The following is a 26,427-nucleotide window of genomic DNA, read 5'->3' as shown; positions in this document are numbered from 1 at the left end:
GGGAGACCCTCCCTCCTCTCATCTGGAGTGGACGTCCACAAGGCTGGACCCCCCTCCTCTGAGTGGAATCAAGACTCAGCACTATCTTCACTCTAAAGGGGGCTTTTTCAAGAGGCCACTGGCCTTTCTTTGTTTTTCCATGAAGACGTTTCGCTTCTCATCAAGAAGCTTCCTCGGTTCTGTCCGAATGGTGGAGAATGGAAGGATCTGTATTCCTGGCAGTCCTCTGGTCGTTAGTGCTCTCTCTGAGAGCCCCTGAGGCCACCCGGGGGTTCATCTGTGCCCTCAGGGCCACCTGAATCGGAGTGCAAGTGGGTGTGGACCCTGGGATGACCTCCAAGTGGCCTCAACCACTTTCATAGAGAATGCAAATGACCAGAGGACTGCCAAGAAGACAATTCCTTCCATTCTCCACCCTTCAGTCAGAACAGAAGAAGCTTCTTGAAGAGAAGAGAAGTGTCTTCAAGGGAAAACCAAGAAGAAGCCCCTTTGGGACAAGCATGGTCTTCACTCCGCCTTTGGAGCTCACTTCCGGGTGCCCCTGGGGCTCAGGGGGAGCCTGCCCAGGGACCAGAGGGTGCCTGGAGTGGCTTAGCTGCTTCTCTGCTCCTCCACGTGCCTCGTCTTGTCTGCAGAGCGTGATCAGCCGAACTCTCCCTGTTGCTCACCACAGATAAATCTTTAGTGATTAATGATGGAGCCTTGGGGGGGGGGGGATCATGAGGAGGGAGAGGCAGCTGCCAAGGAAAACTGTCCAGAGAGAGAACACAGAAAGAAAGTGTGAAAGAGATAATAAACTGGGTGGGGCCGATTACAGTCCTACAAAAAAGAAGAAAAAGAAGAAGAAGAAGAAGAAGAAGAAGAAGGGGATTCCTATTCTTCCTGTGGGGGGGGGAGGGGGGGGAGGGAGAGAAGAGGATGGCCAGAGTCAGAGAAGGACCCTGTGAGAGGTGGGTCTCCATAGCTTCCACTGGGAGCTCCAAAGGCGGCTCTGAAGGCCTAGAAATCCTTCCTTTCAAGGGAGCAGCCTTCTTGGTGGTTTTGCAGTAAAAAAAACCAAAGCAATTGCAATTGGGGCGGGGGGGGGCTCTCCATCCATGTCTTCCGGCCTATGGATGGAAACCTTGAGAAGGGGGGGCTGCTGCAGCCACACAAGCTACACAAAGGCCGGTCCCGGAAGGAGGTCAGCTGGAAGCTGCCAAGCCAGAAGTGGCCCCAAAGGTAGAATCGTGAATCCAGGGGGCCGTGAACGGAGGGCAACCTGGGACTGAGCAGAAAACAATTAACCACCGTAACGTCTTGCCTCCCGAAGTTGTATCTGCTCCATTGCTGAAGGTTTTTAAGGGGATCGGACCACCCTTGGTCTGAAATACTTTAGGGCAGGGGTCTCTAGCGAGATTTGCTGGCTGGGGAACTCTAGGAGTTGAAGAAGTTGCCAAGGTTGGAGACCCCTGCTTCAGGGTCTCCTGCTGTTGGCCTCAAAGAAGCAGGGGGTTGGACTAGATGACCTACAAGGTCCCTTCCAACTCTCTTAATCTGTTTAATCTGTTAATCCCCCTCCAAGGTCCCTTCCTACTCTGTTGCTCTGTTATTTGCTCTTGTTTACAGAGAGGGCAATAGCACAAAATCTCTCTGCTTCCTTTCTTACTTTGCTCCCGGTTTCCTAGAACTTTCTGGTCAACACTCAAGGTCCCAGTTCAGCCATTCTTATGTGTCCTTTTCTCTCCCGGATGGACTTGCAGGAGGCCACGGGAGAAGCAGGAGGCAGGGCTTCTTTCAGAAGAAACGGTCTGTTGCTTTCCATCAGACGGAGAAGGCACAAGAAGGCCTTAGCAAGATAACAGGGCTCAGCTGGCAGTTGTGGGGTGGCGTTTGGGAAGACCCTTCAACAAATAGGAGTATCTTGATTGGAAAATGCAAGCAGAGCAAAAAGGAGCTCTTTCCAGATGTTTTGGGTCCTCTGGAGAATGGGACAATGACTGCTGGCCTGCAAAATCACACAGGGCTGCCTGGTGCATCCATAGAGAAGGCCTTCTCCACATCCACCCTCCCTTTGAAGGAAGGTCTGGGCCATCACGGGCCAGGGGGCTGCTAAAAAGGCCACAAAACGTAGCTGAGACCGTCAAGGGGGGAACAAGGTACAACTGCTCTTCTGGAATTCAAGCCTTCGAAGTCTCTTTTCAATGCTCATGGAGCCTTGGGGGCAAAAAAACAGCAACAACCCATTTTAATTATCCTTCCTGCTTACAATGTTTTGGATGAATGAAACTTTCTTCTCTTTGCCAGGTAAAATTAGTGTTTTATTCTAAATAGACATAATGCCTTCTCATCTCCAAAAAGTCAAGGAGGACAATAAAGGGAGCAATTTCAAAAGGAGAAAATAAACCCACAACTCCTTTATTCTGTTCCAGTGAGAGGAAACTACAGAAGGACTGAATAATCCAGGAAAGGGCTGCACAATTCTGATCCGGCATCCTGAAATCCAGGAGACGTTTGGGCAAGCCTTGCAATCAACGCTGGAGGAGAAGCCCTTCAGGATGCCATCCCCCACCAGCGAAGGCCCCTCGTCCTGTACACCAACCACAACATTTGTGACGGGTTTCGTGCGTTTCAAGAGATCGGCCGAGAGGGTGGATGGCAAGCACCCATCTCCCTCTTGCTTAGAAGGAGCCCAGAGACGTTTTGCTTCTGGAAATGAAGGCCATCACTCCATTTCTCCACAAAGAACCCAACAGCCATTGACTTGCCCTTCAATACTCATCCGGAGGCCTCACTTGGCACTGCACAGCATTTAACAGAAGAACAGGTCTTCTAGTTCAGGGGTCTCCAACCTTGGCAACTTTCTCTCGTGGACTTCAACTCCCAGAATTCCTCAGCTAGCTTTGCTTTGCTGACCGAGGAATTCTGGGAGTTGAAGTCCATAAGTCTTAAAGTTGCCACGGTCGGACATCCCTGCTCTGGCCCAACCCTCTGCTTAAGTAGGAGACCCTCTACCGTTCTAGACAATTGTCCGTCTCTCCAAAGCCTGAATCCTCCGCTCTGCTAATGAGGAAGGACCTGGCTCCCGTCTCTTCTGCCTCCGCTTCAAACTCCTTGACAAGCATTCAGTCTCCTCAGAAATCCTCGCTGGGAAGAACGAGGAGGAGGAGGAGGAGGAGGAGGAGGAGGAGGAGGAGGAGGAGGAGGAGGAGGAGGAGGAGGAGGAGGAGGAGGAGGAGGAGGAGGAGTGAAACTATCCTCCAGCGTGAGCAGGAATGATGACAAGAATGATGGGGAAAGGGAATTGTGTAGATGAATCAACTTGCACGGAAAAAATAAACCCGGGACACAAAGCAGACTCCAGCAGCCAGGGCCCAGGTGATTTATCTCTTAATTGTGGGTGTTCTTGCAGGCCAGGTGACTCCGAGGAGGAGAAAATTCAGGGCAGACGAAACCTCTTCAGACCTCTTCAGGCGGGTGAGGCATCACACTGGGATTGTCTTCCGAAACGGACAAGGGACGTTCTTTTTGGCTACAAATGGAGAAGCGGAGATGTGGTGCCGCCGTGAGGGTGGCGCTTTAACAAAATCAAGCAACCTGGTGGAATCCTAAGGAGAAAAGAGCAGTTTGGTGCCCATTTTTGTCTCCCTGAAATCTCTGTTGCACAGGGAACGGAGGAATCGGTTGTCTTCCAGGGATGCAACCCCCCCCCCCCCCCCAGCCAGGCATTTCCCATTACAAGTTTGCAGAGGGAGATTTTCCTGTTCCTTCTACCGCTCTCTTTTTTAAAAAAAACCAGAGTTCTTTCCCTCTTGGCTTCTGCAGTTCGATATCAAGCAACACGGGCGTTTCAGTGCCTCACTGTACGTCGGGTTCACAAGGATGGCCACTCTCCGACCTTGAAGCAAGAGCTTTCAAAGCCCCTTGGGAGGAGGGCTCAGCCGCAGGAGGCCAAGGGCCACTCCAACAACTTGGTCCTTGCTCTGTCCAGGCAGAAGTGGACTGGCAGGATCCAATCTGGGTCGGTCACTGGGACCAGGGAGCCCATCCTCCTCAGGGGACTTCCCTCTCCTCAGAATCTGTACAGGCATTCGGGAAGAGGGGCATTTCCCAGGGATGATGGGCTCCAGCACCAGTCCAGCAGCTCAGAAAACCAAGCCTGGTCCCAGTGACTGGCCCAGACTGGATCCCGCAACATTTCCCTGGGACGGGTAGATTGGTCTTCTTGGCCGGTGGCATTTGGCCAGTAGAAGACATTCTTTTCTTGGCCAGAATAAGGAAGACCAGATCCCGAGAAGGCTCCCTCCCCATCTTCTTTCTTCTTCCCCACGCAAAGCTGCCTCACTCCGATTGGGCCAAATGGCTTTCAGTCGTGGTGCCTGCTGGGGGAACAGCCCCTCCCCGCCTAAGACCCGACTGGCCCTGACCCAGTGAGTCCCTGGGAAGGCCGTGAAGAAGACCTTCCCTTAAGCACCCACCCCAGGTGCTTGGGGGAGTTTGATCAGAATAGAAGCGGAAGGGACCTGGGAGGTCTTCTAGTCCAACCCCCTGCTCAAACAGGAGACGCTGAACCCTTTCAGACAGGTGGCTGCTCGGCCTCTTCTCAAAAACCCCCACGTCTTCTGAAGGCCAGCCCTTCCACCGGTTCACAGTTGGGAAGTTTCTCCTTAATTCTCTCCTTGATTAGTTCCAATGGCATGTTTCCTCATCACTGGGGTTATTGTCATTTTCTTTCTTTATGACCCACAAGAGATGTCTGTGGAGATTCTCAACCATCCAGGGTCACGGTGGTCCCAAAGGGGCTTTTTCCAAAAGGCAACTGGACTTTCTTGGGGGTTTTTTCCCTTTGAAAACGTTTTGCTTCTCATCCAGGAAGCTCCTTCAGTTCAAAGAAGAAAAACTGAAGGAACATCTTGGATGAGAAGCGAAACATTTAAAAAAAAGAAAAGCAAGGAAGCCCAGTGGCCTGTTGGGAAAAGCCCCCTTGGGATGAGCCACGAGAGGCAGAGGAGGTTAGTGGAGGATTCCCTGCAGGGCAGAGGAAGAGTCTGCTCCACCCGCTTGCGTCTTGCTGAAGAACCTCTGGTCGTTTCTCAGCCAATCGGCCAAAGAGCAAACCCAGCAGCCCCTGGATTCTGTTCTGGACCAGCCCTGCTGGAGCATCCGTGAAACGGCTCCAGTGGGAGACAGGCCATATTCAGGAAGGTTTCCTGGAAATCCTTCGGATGCCTCCATGCAAGACAGAACAGCACAGAAACTCATTCAGGGGATAAAGGGAGGAACGGCCTCAGCCACAGCTTCTCTCTTGAGGGACGCCCATGGCCAAGGCTTTGAAATCTAGCACTTCGGCAGATGTCCCCAAATGAAGCCTCATTCACTGACTTTCACAATCATTTAGTAGGAAAAGTAGTCATCTCGACTGAACTTTCCGGAGGTTAGGAAGCGACTTCATGGACTCTCAGTCCTTTTTATGTGTTGCAGAAGGGCTGGGAGGTATTGATGCTCTCTGCACATCTGTATTTTTCTTAGGCACTTCCAAAAAGAAAGCACAGTCAGAGTAGTATCTTAATCTTAATCAGAATGGAGGTGGAAGGGACCTTGGAGGTCTTCTAGTCCAACCCCCTGCTCAAGTAGGAGACCCTCTATCAGGGGTGTCAAACTCACGTCATCACGGTGTCGTCACATGACGTACATTTGCTGAACTGGGCATGGGCGTGGCCAGCAGGTGTGGCATCTGGCCTGCAGGCCAGGCGTTTGACAGCCCTGCCCTCTCTCATTGCAGACGGGTGGCTGTCCGGTCTCTTCTTCAGAGCCTCCAGTGACGGAGCTTCCACAACTTCTGGAGGCAATTTCTGTTCCACTGGCTAATCAATCTCACGGTTAAGAAGTTTCTCCTCAATTCCAGGTTGATGAGTTTCCACCCGTTGCTTCTTGTCCTGCCCTCTGGTGCCTTGGAAAATAAGTGGACCCCTTCCTTCCTCTTCTTTGTGGCAGATACTGGAAGACCGCTCTGGTGCCACCCCTGGTCCTTCTTTTCTCTAGGCTGGCCACACCCTATTCCTGCAGCTGTTCTTCGTCTGCTCTTCTGCTCTGAGCAGGCTCCTCAGCTGGAGGAACTGGGACACCCAAAGCCTCGGTTGTTGTCATCCCTGTGGCTTGTCAATTCCTTTCCCTGCAGGGCATCCTGCATAAGGCACCACAAGGCAAGCCCTGAATAGCTAACCATGAATTCCTCTTCTGGCGGAAAAACCTTCCCACACTGGGGATCACAGGCAGGAAGCTTCCAATTCATTTAAATAGGAGCCATATTCCAACCATTTAAATAGGAGCCAGCTGTGGGCAGCAGCTGCCAAAAAAGCCAACACAGTTCTAGGCTGCATAAATAGAGGGAGAGAATCAAGACCACGTGAAGTGTTAATACCACTTTATAATGCCTTGGGAAGGCCACACTTGGAATACTGCATCCAGTTCTGGTCGCCACGATGTAAAAAAGATGTGGAGACTCTAGAAAGAGTGCAGAGAAGAGCAAGAAAGATGATTAGGGGACTGGAGACTAAAACATATGAAGAACGGTTGCAGGAACTGGGTATGTTCAGCTTAAGAGAAAGAAGGACATGGGGAGACATGATAGCAGTCTTCCAATATCTCAGGGGTTGCCACAAAGAAGAGGGAGTCAAACTATTATCCAAGGCACCTGAGGGTAGAACAAGAAGCAATGGGTGGAAACTAATCAAGGAGAGAAGCAACTTAGAACCGAGGAGAAACTTCCTGACAGAACAATTAATCAGTGGAACAGAAGTTGCCTCCAGAAGTTGTGAATGCCCCAACACTGGAAGTCTTTAAGAAGATGTTGGATATCCATTTGTCTGGAACGGTATAGGGTTTCCTGCCTAGGCAGGGGGTTGGACTAGAAGACCTCCAAGGTCCCTTCCAACTCTGGTCTGGTCTGGTCTGGTCTGGGATTGGATTGGATTGTGTAATTCTGAGGGAATCCTGGACTGAGCCATCCAGGGTGGATTCCTCTGCCTGATCTGAGCCTCAGGGGATCTGCAATGGTCCCAAGCGCATAAGAGCAAAGACCCCCACCTGTGGGCAGCCAGAGGTGGAACGTGAGAAAAGAGAAGAAGAGGCCAATTTCCTGCAGTTACTTGAAATGCAACAAGCTGGACGGGGAGAGGCCAAGAGGCACATCGACTGTGAAATGCAGCTCTCAAACCTCAAGGCTGCTGGAATCCAACCATCATAAATCTTTGTTCTCTGGAGCTGTTATTGTGGAATTCACACTGTTTTATAGCTCGGGTGTCTGATTTATGGCTGGGCTTTTGTGTTCTCTCACTCCATGCGATCTTCTGGCTTTGACCTTCAGGTATGTTGCTGCTGGCTACTGTGCGCTCTTCCCAGCCAGGGCTCTGCGGCCTCCAACAGAGCTCCCTCCTCCTCCTCCTCCTCCTTCCCTTTGCTCTGGAGCTCCTGACCTGGGCACCTGCTCGCTCTACTTCATCAGCCCTTGAGCTTCACTGGGCGCATCTGTCAAGCCAGCTGCCTTCTCAGCACCACTTTCTCTACCCTTGGCCAGGGCTGCTTTCTTTCTTCACTGCCTTTTTTTTTTCTTTCTGAGTGAGGCTCACCTAAAATTAGTACATCAATCAGTATTCCAGGGCCAGGTGTGCTATTTTACTTATTTCCTGTCTTGTCAACTTCGTTATTGTTTCCCCATTTCCTAGGCTGGAGACTAAAACATACGATGAACGCTTGCAGGAATTGGGTACGTCTAGTCTAATGAACAGAAGGACTGGGGAGACATGATACCAAATTTTCTAATATATAAGGGGCTGCCCCAAAGAAGAGGGAGTCAATCTATCCTCCAAAGCCCCTGAGGGCAGGACAAGAAGAAGCAACGGGTGGAAACTAATCAAGGAGAGAAGCAACCTAGAACTTAGGAGGAATTTCCTGACAGGGAGAACAATTTAACCACTGGAACAACTTGCCACCAGAAGTTGTGGGTGCTCCATCACTGGAGGCCTTGAAGAAGAGATTGGACAGCCATTTGTCTAATGTGGTCTAAGGTCTCCTGGTTGAGCAGGGGGTTGGACTAGAAGACCCCCAAGGCCCCGCCCAAATCTATTATTCTGATTCTTGCTTAGGTATGCCACAAACTGAGTGGAATGCTTATTTCAGTCTACAATTTGCCATTGTTTAACCTTTCGTTGAGCTAATGGTTCTTGCCTGCGTGTGAGTTTGAGTGGAATATACGGTAGCTTTTCTCCCAAAGAAGCAAAACTAACAGGGCATAGACCACATCTCCATCGAAATATCCACTGACAGCTGCCTGGGAATACGTAAACATGTACGGACAAAACACTGGCCAGGAGAGAGAGGAGAATCCTACTGCTGAAAACAGTGTTGCGCTCTTCCCCCGAGGGGGGGCTCATTTATTTTATGGTAACGACCAGCCGCCCCCTGCACAAATTATCCAGCCTGATCTTGGATCTCTGCTGTGCAGATCAAACCCACCGGAGGGAAGGAGGCGTCTTGTCCTCTGCACAGGGCTAGGAGTGATGAGACCTGCTTTTAAACTGGGCTGCTGAGCTCTGTGAGTTCCCCACCCCAACACAATCAGCGGCCGCCACCCACAAAACGGAAGAGCCCACTGGGGGGTAAGGGGGAATGGGGAGGCCACCATGGCCTCTGTTTACCATCAACACCAAAGGAGGAGAGTCTATAGCCCCGGGTGGCCACCATGGCAACTTTACGACCGGCGGACTTCAATTCCCAGAATTCCTGACAGCTTTGCTGCCTCAGGGATTCTGGGAGTGGGAGTCCAGAGGTCATCATGGGGTCCTTCCTTGCCCACCCCTGCTCTAACCCATTCTCCACCAACACTGAGAAACCACCAGGGCTGGAAACCTCCGATTTCATTGACATTCCCGCCTGGAGCCCGTAGGCCCCAAAGGAGAGGCCATCTCAAGAGAACGGCCTCTTCTCTCCTGCTCAGCCAATCTGCCCCCTTGGAGAGAGAGGATTTGGGGCCAAGCCGCCTTGTAAATCAGAGAACCTGGTTATCAAAGGCCTCATTAAGAGCTACTGGAATTGAACCGCTGTTAAAGCAAACGTCCACCAATTCCGCTCCTGGGCCAGGGCCCCCCTGCTGCTCCCCACCCCAGCGGAGCCGGAAAGGAAGGCCTAGTGGACGATGAAGAGGGACAGAGCCACTTCTGATCTTCTCAGCCAACCAAAACAGAGCCGGAAGGGGCCCTGGAGGTCTTCTAGTCCAACCCCCTTGCTCAAGCAGGAGGCCCTCTACCATTTCAGACAAATGGCTGTCCAGTCTCTTCTTGAAAACCTCCAGTGATGGAGCCCCCACAACGTCTAGTGGCAAGCAGTTCCACTGGTCAATTGTCCTCACTGTCAGGAAGTTTCTCCTTAACACCAGGCTGCTTCTCTGCTTGATTAGTTTCCATCCTTTGTTTCTTCTCCTGCCTTCGGGTAATATTTGGAGAATAGCTTGACACCCCCCCCTCTTCTTTGTGGCAGCCCCTCAAATACTGGAAGGCTGCTACCGTGTCCCCCCCAGTCCTTCTTTTCTCTAGGCCGGCCGTGCCCAATTCCTGCATCCTTCACACGTTTTAGCCTCCAGGTCCTCCCTCCCCTTGGTTGCTCTTCTCCCTCAAGGGCCAAGGAGGAAGGGTGAGGTCCAAAGCCTCTCTCCCGTGCCCGTGCGGTGGGCATGGGAAGTTGGCAGATCCAAAGGAAGACAGACTCAGGGAGACTTGACGGTTAGAAGAACAAATAAACGGATGGGGAGAAAACCCGCTTGCTTAGCCCGGCCCTAAGAGGCCACCCGTCCTATCTCTGCATCTCCCAGAGCGTCCGAAGGGGCCTCTTGCGTACCCTGAACTGTGGCGTCACCTCAGCCATTCTTTCCTGGCTTTGGCGTCAGAATGCTACGGGCGATTAAACGCTGCAAAGGCTTCAATGAAATCCAAACAGACTTTCTCCCTAATGTTCCCAGAATCTGCTATGGACGTCAGGCACCCTCAGACGTCAAACAAGGCAGGTACCGGGAAGCCCCTTCAGCTGAAAAGCAACTGGATCCAGCTGTCAGAATGGGAAGTCGTGCAGAGACCTGAGCCCAGAGAGAGGCCAAGAGTGGGAGACACGGCGTAAGGATCACAGCTGAACAACAGAATTGGAAGGGACCTTGGAGGTCTTCCAGTCCAACCCCCTGCTCAAGCAGGAGACCCTCTAGCATTTCAGGCAAACGGTTCTCTTAAAAACCTCCAGGGGTGGAGCATCCACAACTTCTGGTAGCCAGCTGTTCCGCTGGTTAGTTCTTCTCCCACTCTCAGGAAACTCCACCTTTGTTCCAGGTTGCTTCTCCCCCTGATTGGCTTCCACCCGTCGCTTCTTGTCCTGCCTTCTGGTGCTTTGGAGAATAGGTGGAACCCCCCTCCCTCTTCTTCAGGGCAGCCCCTCCGATTTTGGAAGTCTGCCAACGGAGCCCTAGGGCTGCATTGGCTCTCTTGGCAGCTGCAGCCCACGGCCGGCTCCCATTCAAGTGACTGTCCCCCAAGACTCCAAGGTCCTCCTCACAGCTGGATCCGGTACGGCCTCTTCTACCTCTGGGCATTTCCAAAATCAGGTGAGAGGCAGCAAAAAGACCCCGGGGCTAATGCTGGGCAAAGGAGCAGCCATTTTTCCCAGGAATGGCCGTGCCCGTCTTATGCCACCCAGGAAACGCCTTCGCTCCCCTCGTTTGGCCCTTGGCATCTTCAGCTGCTGCCGAAATGGTTCCCGTGGCACCCTCGCCCACAAGCGCCCAGCCTTGAGAAGAGTGATGGGGAGAGCCCAGGGGGAGAGGCCTCCGACCAGAGTGTTTCAAAAGCGGCAGAGGAGGGGGACCCATGGAGGGGAATTGCACCCGGGGTCCTTCTTGGAGGGCCATTCGGAGCGCCTGGAAGCCTCTGGCTCTTCCCCCTGTGAGAGGACCCTCTGCCAGGGTCACACATGTGCTTTGCGGAAACTGAGCATTTCCGTTTCTCTGCTTCCCATTTGGGCCCTTTGATTCCTGGCGAAGGTCCCCCCCCCCCACCGGCCTTCCGAGCAGCAGCTGTGCTCTCCCCTCCCCCCTCCCCCCCCAGCCTCTTTCAGGAAGCCAGGAACCAACCCCCAGAAAACCTGCGACCCAAGGCAGCCTCTGCCCGACAGGTGCCTGTGGGGCAGCGGCTTTGAAATTAGGCAGCAGAGATTGCTGGGTGAAGTTGGGGGGTCCCGGTCTTCTCCGCCTTGTTGGTTCCCTTCTCAAGGTGCCCCTCCCATGAAGGATGTCCGGGGGTGGGGGGTGGGGAGGGTGTCTCCCGGAGTGCCAGCCCTGGGGGACGCAGGTGCTTCCCCCACTTGCAACAGTCCATTCAGGGACAGTTCAAAGTTACAACGGCACTGAAAAAGTGGCTTAGGACATTCTTCCCACTTGTGAACATTGCGGCAGCCCCATCCTGACATGATCCAAATTCTGGTGTTTGGCAACTGACTCGTGTTTATGACGGCCGCAGCATCCCGGAGTCACGTGGTCACATTTCTGACCCTCTGACAAGCAAAGTCAAGGAGGGAGGGAGGGAGGGAGGGAGGGAGGGAGGGAGGGAGGCAGAGTCACTTAACTAAAACCGAGTTTCCAACTGAACAACCGCACTGATTCACTTAACAGCCACGGCAAGGAAGGTCATAAAGTGAGGCAGAAAAATTCCCTGAGCAAACGTCTCGCTTAGCAACAGGAACTTTGTGCTCCCTTGTGGTCCTAGGTGGAGGACTCCCCGTACACAGGGGGGCGACCGGAAGGGCCCAGCAACGTCTCTCCACTCCTGCTCTGCCCAAGAGCCTCCAAGGGCTGGAGAAGCCGCCCAGGTATGGGGCACTTTGGGCCCCTTTGCCTTCCCTCCCTCTTCCCTGCCTCTGAGGGTCCCCGAGACCTTTGAAGACGACGGGGCGATGCAAGGGGGGTCAATGGGGCCAACCCAGGTGAGCCCGGCCTGTCAGAGGAGGCGGGGGATCTCTGCATAAGCCCCTGCCTGGATAACGACTCAGCAACACAAAGTGAGTTCCTCACTTAAGGACCACTGGGGGGGGCACAGAAGGAATGCAGCCAAGAGCCCCCCCCCCTCCCCTCCCAACCAGAAACCAGCACCTCTTGCCTGGATGACAGCCCTTTCTCCACGGGGAGATTCCCCACGACCCGTCCTGCCGGAGAGGGGGCCTTCTGCTCCGGGAACCGGAGTTCCAGAGGAGGAAGTGGGGGCATCCCAGACCAGGCCAAGCCCCAAAAGGCTAGGGAATCCCTGGAGTCATCAGCCCACAACAGGCGCCTGGGAATAAAGCCCCCTTGCAGCCCATCCAGAAGGAAGAAGGAGACGAGGGCACGGGGGAAGGCAGAAGACCAGAAGGCGACCTCTCCAGTGGCCCACGCCCAGATAAGCAGGGATTAACACAAGACAAACCATTAAGGCCCTGGACAAAACAACAACCAAGGGGGTAAACAACCCCACCCCTACCGCACCGGCTGGGCAAAGCGTTGTACGTAAACACCTGATGATGGTGCACACTTGGATAATGAAATGAAGTCAGGGAGCACCAAGGAACCCACAGCCGTAGCCGTAGCCCCTGGGCTTCTATGCCGCTTCCCAGGGCCTTTTCCCAGCCTTTTCTCAGCAGTTGACAGGGTCAGCCTATTCCACCCCCCCACCCCCCCCTCAACAATCTGGGATTTAATGGATGAGAATTTTTTATGGCTTTTTTTTATCTTTAAAAAAATAAAATATTTTTTTTTAAAAAAAGTCTGGCTCCTCATTTTACCCACCTCGGAGGGATGGAGGGCTGAGTCACCCATGAGCCGGTCAGAAATGAACTGCTGCAGCATTCTATAACCCCCATGGCTTTGCTATAAAACCATTAGGTTATTACTTTTATTAGTGGTGATTAAAGCACAGAATTAGCTGAAGGAACATCAAAAGGAATCCTGCGTGCAGCAATGTTTAATTCCATGCACTGGAAGAGGCCCTCCAGCAGCGACATGCGTGGGGCCCTGCAAAGCCAGGCTGCCCGAGGGGATTCCTCCTAGTGTTGCCCTGGATGGCCACTGCTTTGTGCCGGAGGTGGGAGAGAAAGAACGCAGGGACCCCCCAGCAGTCTTAGGGCCCCTTCATCTTGGCCCTAAGCTACCATCCAGGCAGGGAGCAGGCTAGAGAGCGGCAGTCCTGCCTGGGCCACTCAGGTCCTCTCCCTTCTCAAAGCCCTTCGGGGATTGTCCAGGCAGAGTCCCAGAATCAGGCCTGGCTCAACAGAAGGGGGAAAATGGCCCAGAGGGAAGGAACAGCTGCAAGAAGGAACAGGAGCCCCCGGCCACAGGAAGCGGCAGCTGCCAGGTAAGAATTCTCCTTCTCTGGAGCTCTAGAAGCGAAGCTCTGCAGCCCCTTCCAAGGCCTTGATTCGGCCTTCACCCCGTTCCCACCGAGGGCTGGAGCAGAGCTGGTGGCCCAGGCAGGCAGAGGCCACCCCCGGCTGCTCCCCTTGGTGCGAGTGGAAGCCAAGTGGAGGGTCCGAAGGGGGGGGGGACTTGGAGAGGAGGCTTCCCGCCCAGCAGTGGTGCAAGTGGCCGTCCAGTGACTCTTTGCTGCCCCCTTCAGGAGAACAAGGGAACCAAGAGGCACTTTGCCTCCCATCTCATCGCACAAAGAACCACGAAGGGGAACCGAGGCACGAGGGCAACGGGTGGGCCCACTCAAGGCCCCAGGCGCTTGCTCCGTGCCTCGTCTCCTATCGGCTGGAGAGCCCCAGAGCCCGTTTGGAGGCTCTGCTGGGGCTCAGCCCTGTCCCGGCCCCTCTGACAACCGGCAGCTCAGGAGGGGCTCCCAGGACAGAGCCAGTTCCCAGGCCAGGGAGGCTTCCCTGAGGAGGCCCTGGAGGCAGATCAGGGCAGGGGGGGAATCCCAGGCCCACCTTTGAAGGCATCTCAGGTCTCGTTGTCTAGCCAGCCCAATAGCCAGCCCAGCATCTCTGACAGCTGACCACACCGCTCCCGCTTGAAGGCTCCGGCCAAGGGAGAAGCCCCACCTCAGGCGGCAGCACGCAGAAGTGGGCTTCCGAAGCAGAGGGAGCTGGCTCTGGGGCAGCCTGGGGCTCAGCCCCCTTCTTCTCAGTGGGGCTATGGAAGCCTCCGGGTTGCTGTGTGCTTAGAGGCCTCTCCTCTCCCTGGGGCAGGGAGGGGGAACAGCTAACCCTGATCCGCTGGAGGAAGGGAAGGGTAGGAAGGCTAGGAGGAAGAGCTTCCACAAGGACAGAGCCCACCACCTGCCCACAGGTGAGAGCAGCCCAGCCATCCCACCTGCCCGCAGGTGGGCCTCAGGAGCAGCCCTGGAAATGGCTCAACCTCCCTCCCCCAACTGCCAGGTGCCCCCCCTCGGCCCTCCTTCTTCGAGGGCAGCTCTCCTCCTCTCAGAGGCCCCCTCACCAGCAGCCGCAGGGAGATGTGGGGCCCCAAAGAGCCAGCTGAGCGGAGGAGTCCCCAATCAAGGGACCTCCGAGGCAGGAGGACCCCACTCAGCTGAGACTGCTTGGGAGACCCTCCTGCTTAACAACCCCCACCCCCCACCCCGGGGGTCCTTCCAGGGCACGGAAGCAGCAGCTCTGGAGTCGGGGCCTTTGCAGCTGCCGAACCCCACAATGGCTCCAGCTCTTTCCTGACTGTCCTCTGATGGGGCCCTGATTCTCCAGCGATTCTCTTCCAGCCCTGCCAGGTAGTGCAGCCGGGGCCCCTCCCCTTCAGCCAAGCCCCCCCCCCCCCCCGCTTCTGTATCCTCTCTGCAATGGGGGGAGGAGGGGTGTCAGCACGGACCGCCTCCAGGGTTGCTTGTACCTGTCAATCACTTCCCATCCTGGGACTCCCCCCTCTTGAGCTGAAGCCAGCAGGACCAGAGCCAGGAAAGACATGGGGGGACAGACAGGAGCCCCCCCACTGCCACTGCCCGGGACTTCCGATGCTTCTCAGAAGCCCACCAGGCCTTGAAAGCAAAAACCAGCCTCCTGCCCGACCAGCCGAGCGGCAGGAAAAGCTCAGCGGGGGCTTTCTGGGCAGGGGCCACTCGGACAGGCCACGCGCCCTTGGAGCCACCGAAATCTGCGCTGGCCACCTGGCCCCGAGGAAACAGGCAGGGAGGCCGCGGGGCGCAAGGGAGGAGGAGGAGGAGGAGGAGGAGGAGGAGGAGGAGGAGGAGGGTCGGCCTCTGCGGGCTGAGCGGCTGGAGGCAAAGACGGCCGCTGAAAGGTCCCTTCCCCTTCCAGGCCCTGCTGACCTCCCGCTTACCCTGCCTGCCGCCGAGGTTATCGGGAAACACGGCTCCTCGGAGGAGGAGGAGGAGGAGGATTAAAGGAAGCCGAGAAAAACACCCCTTTCCCCAACAAATAAAAAACTTCCGGGCTTTGTGGAGCTGACAGGCCCCCCCAGGGGTGTTGACGTGACCTTCCCTCTCCCACAGTGCAAAGTCAACAAGGCCCCGGGCTGCTACGGATCCCTCGGGAGGTCTCACGTTCAGTCGTCTGACGTGGAATTATAACAACCGTCAACCGCCACGAATGAAAGCTCTCCCTCTCCCTCTCTTTCCCTCTTCCTCTCTCTTTCTCTTCCTCTTTCTCTCCCTCTCCTCCTCACTCTCTCCCTCTCTTTCTCTCTTCCTTTCTCTTTCTCTCCCTCTTTCTCTCTCCCTCTCTCTCCCTCTTTCTCTCTTTCTTTCTCTTCCTTTCTTTCTCTCCCTCTTTCTCTCTCTCTTCCTCTCTCTTTCTCTCCCTCTTTCTCCCTCCCTCTCTCTCCCTCTTTCTCTCCCTCTCTCCCTTTCTCTCCCTCTCTCCCTCTTTCTCTCTCTCCCTCTCTCCCTCTTTCTCTCTCTCTCTTCCTTTCTTTCTCTCCCTCTTTCTCTCTCCCTCTTTCTCTCTCCCTCTTTCTCTTTCTTTCTCTTCCTTTCTTTCTCTCCCTCTCTTTCTCTCTCTTCCTCTCTTTCTCTCCCTCTTTCTCCCTCCCTCTCTCTCCCTTTCTCTCTCTCTCTTCCTTTCTCTTTCTCTCCCTCTTTCTCTCTCTCCTCCACTCTCTCCCTCTTTCTCTTTCTCTTCCTTTCTTTCTCTCCCTCTCTTTCTCTCTCTTCCTCTATCTTTCTCTCCCTCTCTTTCTCTCCCTCCCTCTCTCTCCCTCTTTCACTCCCTCTCCGCCTCTTTCTTTCTCTCTCCCTTTGTCTCTCTCTCTCTCTCCCTTTCTCTCCCTCTCTCCCTCTTTCTCTCTCTCCCTCTCTTTCTCTCTCCCTCTTTCTCTCTCTCCCTCTCCCTCTCTTTCTCTCTCTCTCTCTTCTTCTCCCTCTCCCTCTCTTTCTCCCTCTCTCTCTTCTCCCTCTCCCTCTCTATCTCTCTCCCCCGCTCCCTCTTTCTCTCCCTCTCTTCCTCTCCCCCTCTCTCTCTTTCTCTCTCTCCCTCTCCCTCCCTCCTTCTTCCCTAAGGCAGTGATGGCCACCGGCACTCACTCCCACTGGGTGGGCGGATTCACTGCTTCGCTCAGCTCCTGTAATAGAAGAAGCTGGGCAGGTCCTCCAAAGCCTCCCTCCATCAGGCCCTCTGAAAACGGTCACCCTCATCCACCCAGGGCGACGTCTGTGCCCAGCACCCCCTGGGGACTGGATCCTGCTGAGGTCCCTTCACCTGGGCCACACTCAGCATTGACAGGTATGGCTCCACAATTACTGGCCCGTCAGAGTGGCACAAAAAAGGGGATTCTGCTCTCCCATCCTGAGCTGCATCCGGAGGCTTTTCCAGGTCGATCCCACCGATCTCCCGCCCCCATTTCTGACCCAGAGGGCTGAGAAACGGAGCCAGCAGCCAAGAGGGCAGGAGGAAGGCGGCCATCCTCTGTTTCCCCCAAAGCCTCTGGGCAGCCGAGGGTTGATGGACGAGCGAAGGGAAGCAGAAGGCAGAAGGAAGAGCTGAAGCTTTGGCTGGACCTTCTTACTGGCCCGGAGGTCCTGCTGGGCCCCGTCTGCCCCCAGCCCCCTCCTCCTCCCCAGCCAGACTTACGGGCAGGTGTGTGAAGACAGCAAAGGTGCTGCGCAAGAAAGCAATGAGGTCCACCAGGTAGTCACTGGCCTTGGCGGGGGCTTCCGCGGCCATCCAGTCATAATCTGCAAGTTGCAAGAACTGGTCAATCTTTTGGTTCAGGTTAGTGTAGATCTCCTCCTCTGCAGCGTGGCGGCTGTCCTGTGGAGAAGGCCCAGGTCAGCAGAGAGATCATGGCGGCACCCCCAATCCTGCTCTGGGGGGAGGGGAGAAGGCAAAGGGGTCTCCTGCCCCCCCCCCTCCCCCGATGAGAGACCAACCCTCTTCACACCACTTTATCTACACTTTAAGCAGCTCCTCCCCAAGGACAGTAGACGAGGACATTTGACTGCACAAGGGTGTGTGTGTGTGTAATCTAAGGGGAACAGAGGCCATAAGAAACATGCTCCCCTTCCCCAAAAGTGCTGCCTAATGTCTCTGCCTCTTCACCCACAAGGAACGGTTGCGGCACTACTCTTTCCCCTCTTCTTCTTGGCACGAGGAGGGGGGGCTCTGTTGCTTTGCACGTCCACTGAGAGCTTCTTCCCCGGAGACAAATTCCTTGCGTGTCTAAGAATACTTGGCCAAATCTCCTGTTCTGCTCTGCTCTGCTCTGCTCTGGACGTCCATCCATCCTAGCCCACTGATCCCCAGTAAAGCAGGACAATGTAAATATTGCCCTGCACTGAACATGTATAGAATGCAAACTTTTTGTTCCCGAGAGTGCATGAATTCCTTGCACATCAGTGGGGAGTTCCTTTCCTTCCGTGCACTTGCACACTTCTGAACCCCTTTGTCCCCTGGCTTCCATGATCACCAACCCAACACAGGAGGAGCAGACAATGCGTTTTTCTTCCATCTTTTTCTGCAAAATATCCCTGTAACCTCTGGAAGGGCTTCACACAAGCCCTTCTTCTGCCTGCCTGCCTGCCTGCCTGCCTGCTGGCTGCTTTCCATGTTTGGATGAGGACGGCAGTGTCACTGCGTTAATCAGTTTGCCAGCTCGTGCTTATATTCTGAGCTATACAGCAGAATGAACTATTTCTTATCTGACAATGATTAGCGCCCATGTCACATAATACGTCACAGATTCCCTTATTTATTTTTTTCTGATCTTCCGTTCGCCTGCCAAGAAGGACGCAGGCACATAATCTTGCCAAAATGTAGTTAATTGAGTTAGCAAGTTTTGTATTTTTATTTTCTTTTATATTAAAGTGTTTTTATTAGAATATGCTTCGGGTTTTATTTTTGCTTGTCTTCAGAAGTATGCTACAAGGAATGCCAAGATCCTTGCCTCCTTAATTCAGGGTGGAAATCTTCCCCTTGACAGGCAGAGCAATGCTGGGTGGTGTTGACTGATCCCAGGCAGGTAGGCCTCGGAGAGGACTATGGGGACGGAGGCCAAAGCTCAGGCTCACCTTGAAAGTGGCCGTTCCATAAAGCTTCGTAGTGTGGACGGTCTCTGGAAGAACGTTGGTGATGTTGGTTATGAATTCTTCCAGGAATCGACAGGATTTTTCCAAATGTGTAGTGTTGATAATGATCTGGACCAGCTGCAGGAGAAACACACACTGTTAAGACCACCAGCCGAAGGTGGGCTGGAGGAAGTCAGGGCAACGGGCAAGAGGCGCACGGCCCTTCAGCCTCTAGCCAAAACAGAGTCTCCTTTTCATCACAGGAGATGTCCCTAAGTAGAGACTCTCTGCCATCCAGGTCATGGTTGTCCCAAAGGGGGACTGTCTTTTTTGTTTTAAAGACGTTTCGCTTCTCAGGCAAGAAGCTTCTTCAGCTCCGACAGGATAGGAGGGAAGGATTTATATTCCTTACAGGCAGCTGATAATCTGCATCCTTTTAGAGGGCCGTTGAAGCACTTGGAGGTTTAAAGAAAAGAAAAAAACAAGAAATTCCAGTTGCCTCCTGAAAAAGCACCTTGAGGGAAAACCAGGACCTGGAGGACGGAGAATCTCTACAGACTTTTAGCTATGCAATTCGGGATGAAGACCCTTGGAATGGTTGTGGGAGTAAGAATGGATTTCCAGAGGGAAAACTGCAGACTACAGGAACCATTCGCACCACTCAGGTGACCCGGAGGAGACAGGTAAACCCCAAGCGCTTCAAGGACCCTCTAAAAAGGAGGCAAAGGGGCAGCTGTCTGCAAGGGGTATAAATCCTTCCATTCCCCACCATCCACTCAAAGCTGAAGAAGCCTCTTGGATGAGAAGCAAAACGTCTTCAGGTGAAAAAACCAGAAAGTCCCGTTGCCTCCTGAAAAAGCCCCCGTGGGACTAAGCTCTCTGGCGCAGCCTTTGCACGGGGTTTCTGCTGGAGGTAGAATAAAGCCTCCGAGGAATTTTCCACATTGACTGTAACTTGTCTCATTACACCTCCGATCCTATTCAAGACAAACCGGTTGCAAAAAACACAAGAATGGATCTGACGCCCTCGGGCAGGACTTCAACAGGGGCAGAAGCTTGAGTGACAGCTCCTCTCCCTCTCCAGCAGTGTCAGAAAATCCGCAGGCGCCTCAGCTGTAATTAATTGGTGGGGAGGGGATTCTCCGTCACCTGTCGACAGAAGCGGCCCTGGGTTTTTCCAGGACAGCAAAGAGAAGCTGGGAGTTTCCCCATTTCCCAGGCTGGCCCACGGATTCTTTTCACCATATCATACATTCCAGAAATGACCGGTGTGACCAGATGTCCCTGCAAGCCCTTTGTGTCCAGCGGCTCCTCTCTAAAACATCAGGCTGGAGAAATGGGACCCTCAACACACGAGAGCGTTACGGCCCCCACTGCCCCCCCTTCCCGGCTAGAGCTCAGCTGAGGCAGAGATGAGAAGTACACGGTGGTCTACAACAGCGGTTCCCCAACATTTACGGTTCCATGGACTGGCGGTGAGTGGCCCTGGTGATGGGGGGGGGTTGTTCTCCTGCACAACCCAATATCCTGTGCATGCGCAGATGAAGCTTTGCGCACCTGCCTGCCACTTGCATGGCCCGGTTCCCAACAGGACGTGAAGCAGCAACAGTCTGTGGCCCAGGAGTTGGGGACCCCTGGCCTACAACACTCACTGAAAGCCTTTCATGCTGGACAAGGCTGGACAAGGGGTCCCTCAAAGAAACCAAGTAGAAGAAGATGGACCTAAGTGGGATCAAAGTCTGCCTGATTCATAGTCTAGTGCAGAGTTTCTCAACTTCCGCCATCTTAAGATGAGTGGACTTCAACTCCCAGAATTCCCCAGCCAACAAGTGGTTGGGGGATTCTGGGAGTTGAAGTCCACTCATCTTAAAATGGCGGAAGTTGACTTACTGGTGGTGGAAGAAAACCTGGAGAAGGCTCCTGATAGACAACTCAGAGGAGACTTGTAACCTCCTTGTAGGCTTCCTTTTTCTGCCTCCTTCCTTCCTCCCTTCAAGAGGAGGTTTAGAGGCCCTGAGCGGTGAGGGGGTCAAAGCCCTCCAACCCCTCCCAACCCAGGAAGGAGTCCTTGCCTCAGTCAGGCCCACGTTCTTCCTCCGAATGACGTTCTGCAAGCAGCTGCTCAGAGTCCGACTCAACAACAAATTGGTGGACTTCCGGATCATGTCATCCACCTCCGTGGAGCTGAAAGGCAGAGAGAGAGGCAGGGCTGAGTGGGCCCACGGACGGGCAGGCTGACTGGGCAGCTGCTGAGGGCGAAGGGAGCCCGTGCTTTGGGGCAAGGTCAGCCGAGAGGCTCCGCCTGCAAAGGCCGAGGGAAGCCGGCTCAGCCGACACCCAGGAAGCTCTTCCCCAAGGCTGGGAAAGGAGGATTTGGGGGGTGGGCGGCTCAGAGGGAGACCCTCCGATCTCGGCCACGGACAGAAACTCAGCGCTGATATCCCGTCCCTATCAGCCCACAAGGACGAAGACGGAGAGGAAAAGGAAGCAGAAACAGCCGGCTCTCCTTTTTCTCCTTTTTCATTTTGCGTTTTCAAGTATTTTGAACAGTTGAGTCTGTTTAGTTACCCCGGCACTGAAAAAGGGGCTTATGACCATTTTCCACACTTATGACCGCTCTAGCATCCCTAGGGTCAGGTTATCAAAATTGGGACGCCAGGCAACTGGCTCCTATTTATGACGGATCACCTGATCCCTTCTGCCACCTCCCCACAAGCAAAGATTCACTAAGATTCACTTAGCAGGCAGGATACTAGTGTAACAACTGCCCTGATTCACTTAACAACCGTGGCAAGAAAGGTCGTAAAATGGGGCAAAGATCCCTTAACCAGCGTCCCACTTAGCAACAGAAACGTTGGGCTCAAAAATTGAGGACAAATAGTATTGTGGGTTTTAATAATCATACTGGCCATTTTACCAGGAAAAGTTTGTCTGTAACAGGAAGGATGGAAACGGTTTTCACGTATTAATGAAAGAAAAAGTCGAGGGATGTGGTGGGTGGAGAATTCAACCAGGGAGCATTGCACTGATGGACACTGACCAACACCGCCCCCCCCAGCCCCCACCCCCGCAGCCCCCCCGCAGGCACCCCCTGCCAACCCCCCCCCCCGGGTCAAAGGCAGAAGCTCATGGAATTCACGTAAGGCTCACAGGCCGCCCTTGGCCCACCCCCCCATCCCAAGAGCCCCTCCCCCAAGGAGAGCCGGAGAGCTTTGGAAGAGGTCTCCTGGGGGTCTCCTGGGGGGGCTGGGGGGGGAGTGCAGCCCTTGGGGAAAGGCCCAGGGGCTTTCTGATCCACCCCCCCTCCCCCCACCTCAGGTGAAGGTCTTCCGAGAACTTCAGGCAGGCGTAGATAAATTCCTTGATCTGGTTGTAGATCTGAGGCACCAGTTCGGAAAAGGGGAACTTCCTGGGGAACGGCTGCTGCAAAATGGAGGGGAGAGGGGAGGGGGGTCACCCACGCAGTCCGAGCAGCCAGCACCCCCTCCCCCCCCCTGCCCAGAAAAGGGGTCCGGATGACGCAGCTTCCAGGATGACCAAGCATCACCCCTCCCCTCCAGCCTTCAGAGCTGTCACGCCTGCAAACCATCGTGCTCCTCCGCCCCCCCCCAGGTCCCCCCTCACGCCAACAGGAAGCATTGCCAGAGGTCATCCAAACTACCCTCCCAAGTGACTCTGGAGGGGGGTAATCTCCTGGGCCTCCAGCTCTGGAGGAAGGCTCTGCAGGGGGAGGGGAGGCCACCAGGAAAGCCTCGTCTTACCTTCTCCAGCTCCGCATCGTGGAAGGGGAACTGGCCCACCAGCCTCTCGTACTGCTCCTGGTCTGCCACCGAGATGGGGCTGCAGGTGTCCAGGTCCACAATGTTCCTGCGGAAGGGAGAAGAGTTTTCCCTCCATCCACAGAGGGACCCTCGGTGCCCCCTGGGTAGCTGTGTGCACAGGTAGTCCTCGAATTACAACCAGTTGCGTTACAACGGCACTGAAAAAAGTGACTTACGGCCGTTTTTCACACTTACGACCGTTGCAGTATCCCCAGGGTCTGACTCGCATTTATGACGGTCGCAGTGTCCTGGTGTCATGTGATCTCCTTTTGCAACCTTCCGATAAAGTCAACGGAGAAGCCAGATTTCCTTAACAATCCTGTGATTAACTTGTTGCTGTTGTTGTTGTTGTTGGTTGCAAAGTTGTGTCCGGCCCATTGTGACCTCATGGAGCCCATTCCTCCCGGCCTTCCTGCTCTCTCCCACCCTCCGGAGACCATCGAGGCTCAGGCCGACTGCTTCCTCGGTGACTCCATCCAGCCCCCTCCTTCTCTGCCGCCCCCTTCTTCTTCTCCTGCCCTCCATCCTTCCCAGCATCAGGCTCTTCTCCAGGGAGTCCAATTAACTAACTCACTAACTTAACAATTGCAATTCGTTTAACAACTGTGGCAAGAACAGCCACAGTTGAAATGGGGCAAAAGTCATTTAGCCAATATATTACTTAGCAACACAAATTTTGGGCTCAATTGTGGTCGTAAGTCGAGGACTATATAGGTAGGTGTGCGTAAGACACACAAAGACGAACACACCCGCACACGCACACACACCCTGCTCAGGACACCTTTTTCCTGCTTTGGAAGATGCACCCACAGCCATCCTGGGAGCCCCAAGGAGAAGCCCCGTTTCTCAAGGATACCCATTAAAAATATTTAAACTTCCATTTTTTTAAAAAAAAAATTGACACAGCAGTTTTTAAACAAAAGGAAAGCACAGAAAGGAAGGAAGGAAGGAAGGAAGGAAGGAAGGAAGGAAGGAAGGAAGGAAGGAAGGAAGGAAGGAAGGGAAGGAAGGAAGGAAGGAAGGAAGGAAGGAAGGAAGGAAGGAAGGAAGGAAGAAAGAAAGAAAGAAAGAAAGAAAGAAAGAAAGAAAGAAAGAAAGAAAGAAAGAAAGAAAGAAAGACAGACAGACAGACAGACAGACAGACCATTCTATGGTCATAAGAGAGGAAACACATCCAAAGGAATTACAGGAGCATCTTGGACAGCAGCCAGAAAGAAGAGGAAAAGAAAATAAAGAGAGAGAGAATCGCCCATTAAAGGCCCAGCAGGAATAAAAGACTTCCATCTGATGGGAGGGAGGGCCGGGAGAGGCTTCGCACCCGGAACCCCCTCCCCTCTGGACCAGGGCTCTCCAACCTCGGCAGCCTTAAGCCTGGCGGACTTCAACTCCCAGAATCCCCCAGTTGGCTTTGCTCTGGACGTTGAAGTCCGCCAGGCTTAAAGCTGCCGAGTTTGGAGACCCTGCTCTGGACCCTCCACAGCGGCTCCCCCAAATGGCAGCGGCACTCAGGTTTCATCAACCCACAACAATGTGTTTAGCGACCATTCAAAGTACCACGGCACTGAAAAATATGACTTAGGACCATTTCTCACCGTCTCCATCTTTGCAGCATCCAATAAACTGGGGCAGAGTCCGATGGGAAAGCCGGCTCCCGAAAAGAGAAGGGACCAGGACGGGGGTCACGCAGGGTCCCCGCTGGGCTTCAAAGCAGGCCGAGAGGGCTCCCTTGCCCCATGCCTGGCCTTTGTGGTGAGCCTTGTGCCCGTTCTCCTGTTTAAATGACCCCTTCGAGTCCTGCCGTGGGACCTCACCTTGGTCAGCCTCCAGAGCTGCCTTTCTCCTGGCCTTACCTGAAGGCTCCTGCCCATTTCTTCAGCAGCGTCTCCCTGTACTGGTCCTGGATCTCCAAGAGCAGGTCGAAGAGCTGGCTGACAGGGAAGCCGTCGGCCTGGAGGGAGACAGGGGGAGCTTCAGGGCAGGAAGGCAGAGCCCAAGCCGAGGGGGCTCTGAGCAGCACTCCCAGCCTCTGCAAAGGTCCCTCTGGGGCTTCTGACGGGACCGAAATCCAGAAGAAGCTGGACGGGACGTTCTTGGCTTACGGTCATAACTGAATCCGGAGCTACGGTGCTGTGTCACGGCCGTCATTAAGTGGCCCATCACATGACCATGCCTGGTTTCATGACTTTTGCAGCAGTCATTAAGTAGACTCCAGTTTCTGGCCAGAAGGTCATAAATCGAGGCCCCTGATTGACAAGGGCCCAAATGGGGTCAGGTGACCCCAGGCAGGGAGGGGAGGGGAGGGGGCCAAGGCCGCCATCAGTGCCTTTTGGGGGCTGCTGTGGTCGAATGAGCGGCCGTAAGTTGAGGACCAGGAGGACCTGTAGGAGTCGCACTGAGGAAACTTTCCACCCAGCCCCCCCTTCTTCCAGATTCAGAGGGGGGGAAGGCGGGGGAGTCAGGCACTGGGGCTCTGGGCCCCCATGGGGAAGGGCTGCCTGGGTCCCAGGCCATGCCTGGAGGGGCTCTGGGGAGGCTCCTTACCTGGAGAGTGTCAGCAAAAAGCACGATGAGGTTTTTCAGGCCCAAGACAAGGTCTGGCTCGGAGCAATAGGACTGGAAGAGGAAGAAGAAGAGGAGGGGAAGGGATGACTGCCTGCCTTTCTCTGGGCTTTGGGGGGCTCAGAGGAAGACCGTCTGGGACCCTCGCCTATTTCCAACTTCCAATTCCACAGGGTGATTTGTGCTAAAAAAAGAAAATCGCTTAAACCAAACCAAATCACCTAAAAATTAACTTCGCTCAAATCAGCTTGGTTTGAATGGTGGAAGGAACCATTGGGGGCTCCTTGGGGCTCTCTCAGCTGGGTGGTTTGCTTACAGACATTTCATTACCAACCTAGGTAACATGATCAGTGCCAGAAAGGAATGGGAGTGGGGGGGGGTGGAGAGGAGGAAGACCGTGGGGGAACCTTGGGGCTCTCTGATCTTGTGGATTTCCTTGCAGGCATTTCACGACCCAACAAAGTAACATCATCAGTACTAAAGCAGCATTGCTTTCCGTATCAAAATAAGGATCAGGTCCATTTAAAAAAAAAGTTATGTAAAAAAAGACGGAACTTCAAGAGCTGCAAAGCAGCAGAGCTGAGCCAAAAGAGCAGGGACCCCAGGCCCCCTCCCAGAACAGGGGCCCCCTCCTTCGCCTGCCTGCCAAGGGCCAAGCGACCGCTACTCACCGAATGCGTCCGGAGGGCCGCGATGGTCTTGGAGAGGGCCATGTCCCAGAGCTCATCGACGTAGGCTCTGTCCACCAGGCCCTGGGCTGTGTGCAGGACGTGGTCCTCGATGACAAAAAAGCTAGCAAGAGGAAAGGAGAGCCATCACAGCTCGCTGGAGGCTCCCTTCAGCATCACCTGTCAGAACTGAGCTGGGAGGGACCCGGGAGGTCTTCTAGTCCAACCCCCTACTCAAGCAGGAGACATAGGCCATTCCAGACAGGTGGCTGTCCACTCTGACCTGAAGGCCCAATTGGAGCTGATGTGGTCAGCCCATCTCTGGCCTCACTGGACCTGGGCAAAGGGCTTTTCCAACGTTAAAGCCCCGTGGTCTTCAACTCCTAGAATTCCCCAGCCGGCCAGGAGATTCAGATCCAGAGTTTTTAATCCCAGCTTCCTCACCAGGTTGTCATTGGGGGGAGGGGGGGGGGAGGAAGGGCGGACTGAGAGGAGGCCAAGAAGGCTACAACGGTCGTAAGTGTGAAAAACGGCCATCTGTCACTTTTTGTCAGTGTCGTTGTTCCTGAAAAGAGTATTAAGCGAATGGCTATAAGTCGAGGACCACCCGTGCCACACAAGGGACAGAAGAATACCTACCCTACAATCTGGTTAAAATACTTCTGGTAGCCAGAGAGGGTTTCGTGCTAGAAAGAGGGGGGGAAGGCAAGAAGATTAATACACCTTGGGGGGGAGGGGGAACCCAAGAGATCCAGCCCATGGGAGAACCCCCCCTTGTCCCCCAAACTCTTGGGGCCTTACCATGTTGGAGGGGGGCTGCAGAACCAGCCGGGCCTGCTTCCTCCTCTGCTTCCGGTAGTAGCTCTC

General features: G+C 54.3%; 1 protein-coding gene across 1 annotated transcript in view; it reads right to left on the bottom strand.

Moving 5' to 3' along the window:
• Nucleotides 1-26,421, bottom strand: part of LOC309395335 (exocyst complex component 6B-like) — a 70,135-nt gene extending 43,714 nt beyond the window's left edge. The window contains exons 1-10 of the mRNA XM_081959482.1: nucleotides 26,362-26,421; nucleotides 26,200-26,246; nucleotides 25,564-25,684; nucleotides 24,875-24,946; nucleotides 24,184-24,281; nucleotides 22,274-22,379; nucleotides 21,826-21,935; nucleotides 20,585-20,696; nucleotides 18,516-18,650; nucleotides 17,080-17,259 (exon numbers count right to left, since the gene is read on the bottom strand). Of these exons, the coding sequence (XP_081815608.1) occupies nucleotides 17,080-17,259; nucleotides 18,516-18,650; nucleotides 20,585-20,696; nucleotides 21,826-21,935; nucleotides 22,274-22,379; nucleotides 24,184-24,281; nucleotides 24,875-24,946; nucleotides 25,564-25,684; nucleotides 26,200-26,246; nucleotides 26,362-26,364 (984 nt within the window). The 5' untranslated portion in view covers nucleotides 26,365-26,421. The remainder of the gene's footprint in view (nucleotides 1-17,079; nucleotides 17,260-18,515; nucleotides 18,651-20,584; nucleotides 20,697-21,825; nucleotides 21,936-22,273; nucleotides 22,380-24,183; nucleotides 24,282-24,874; nucleotides 24,947-25,563; nucleotides 25,685-26,199; nucleotides 26,247-26,361) is intronic.
• Between the last annotated feature and the right edge of the window lie 6 nt (nucleotides 26,422-26,427).

Source organism: Natrix helvetica, assembly GCF_964273705.1.
Source record: "Natrix helvetica genome assembly, chromosome: 7".
Lineage (NCBI taxonomy): Eukaryota > Metazoa > Chordata > Lepidosauria > Squamata > Natricidae > Natrix > Natrix helvetica.
This window is presented reverse-complemented; position numbering and strand designations above follow the sequence as displayed.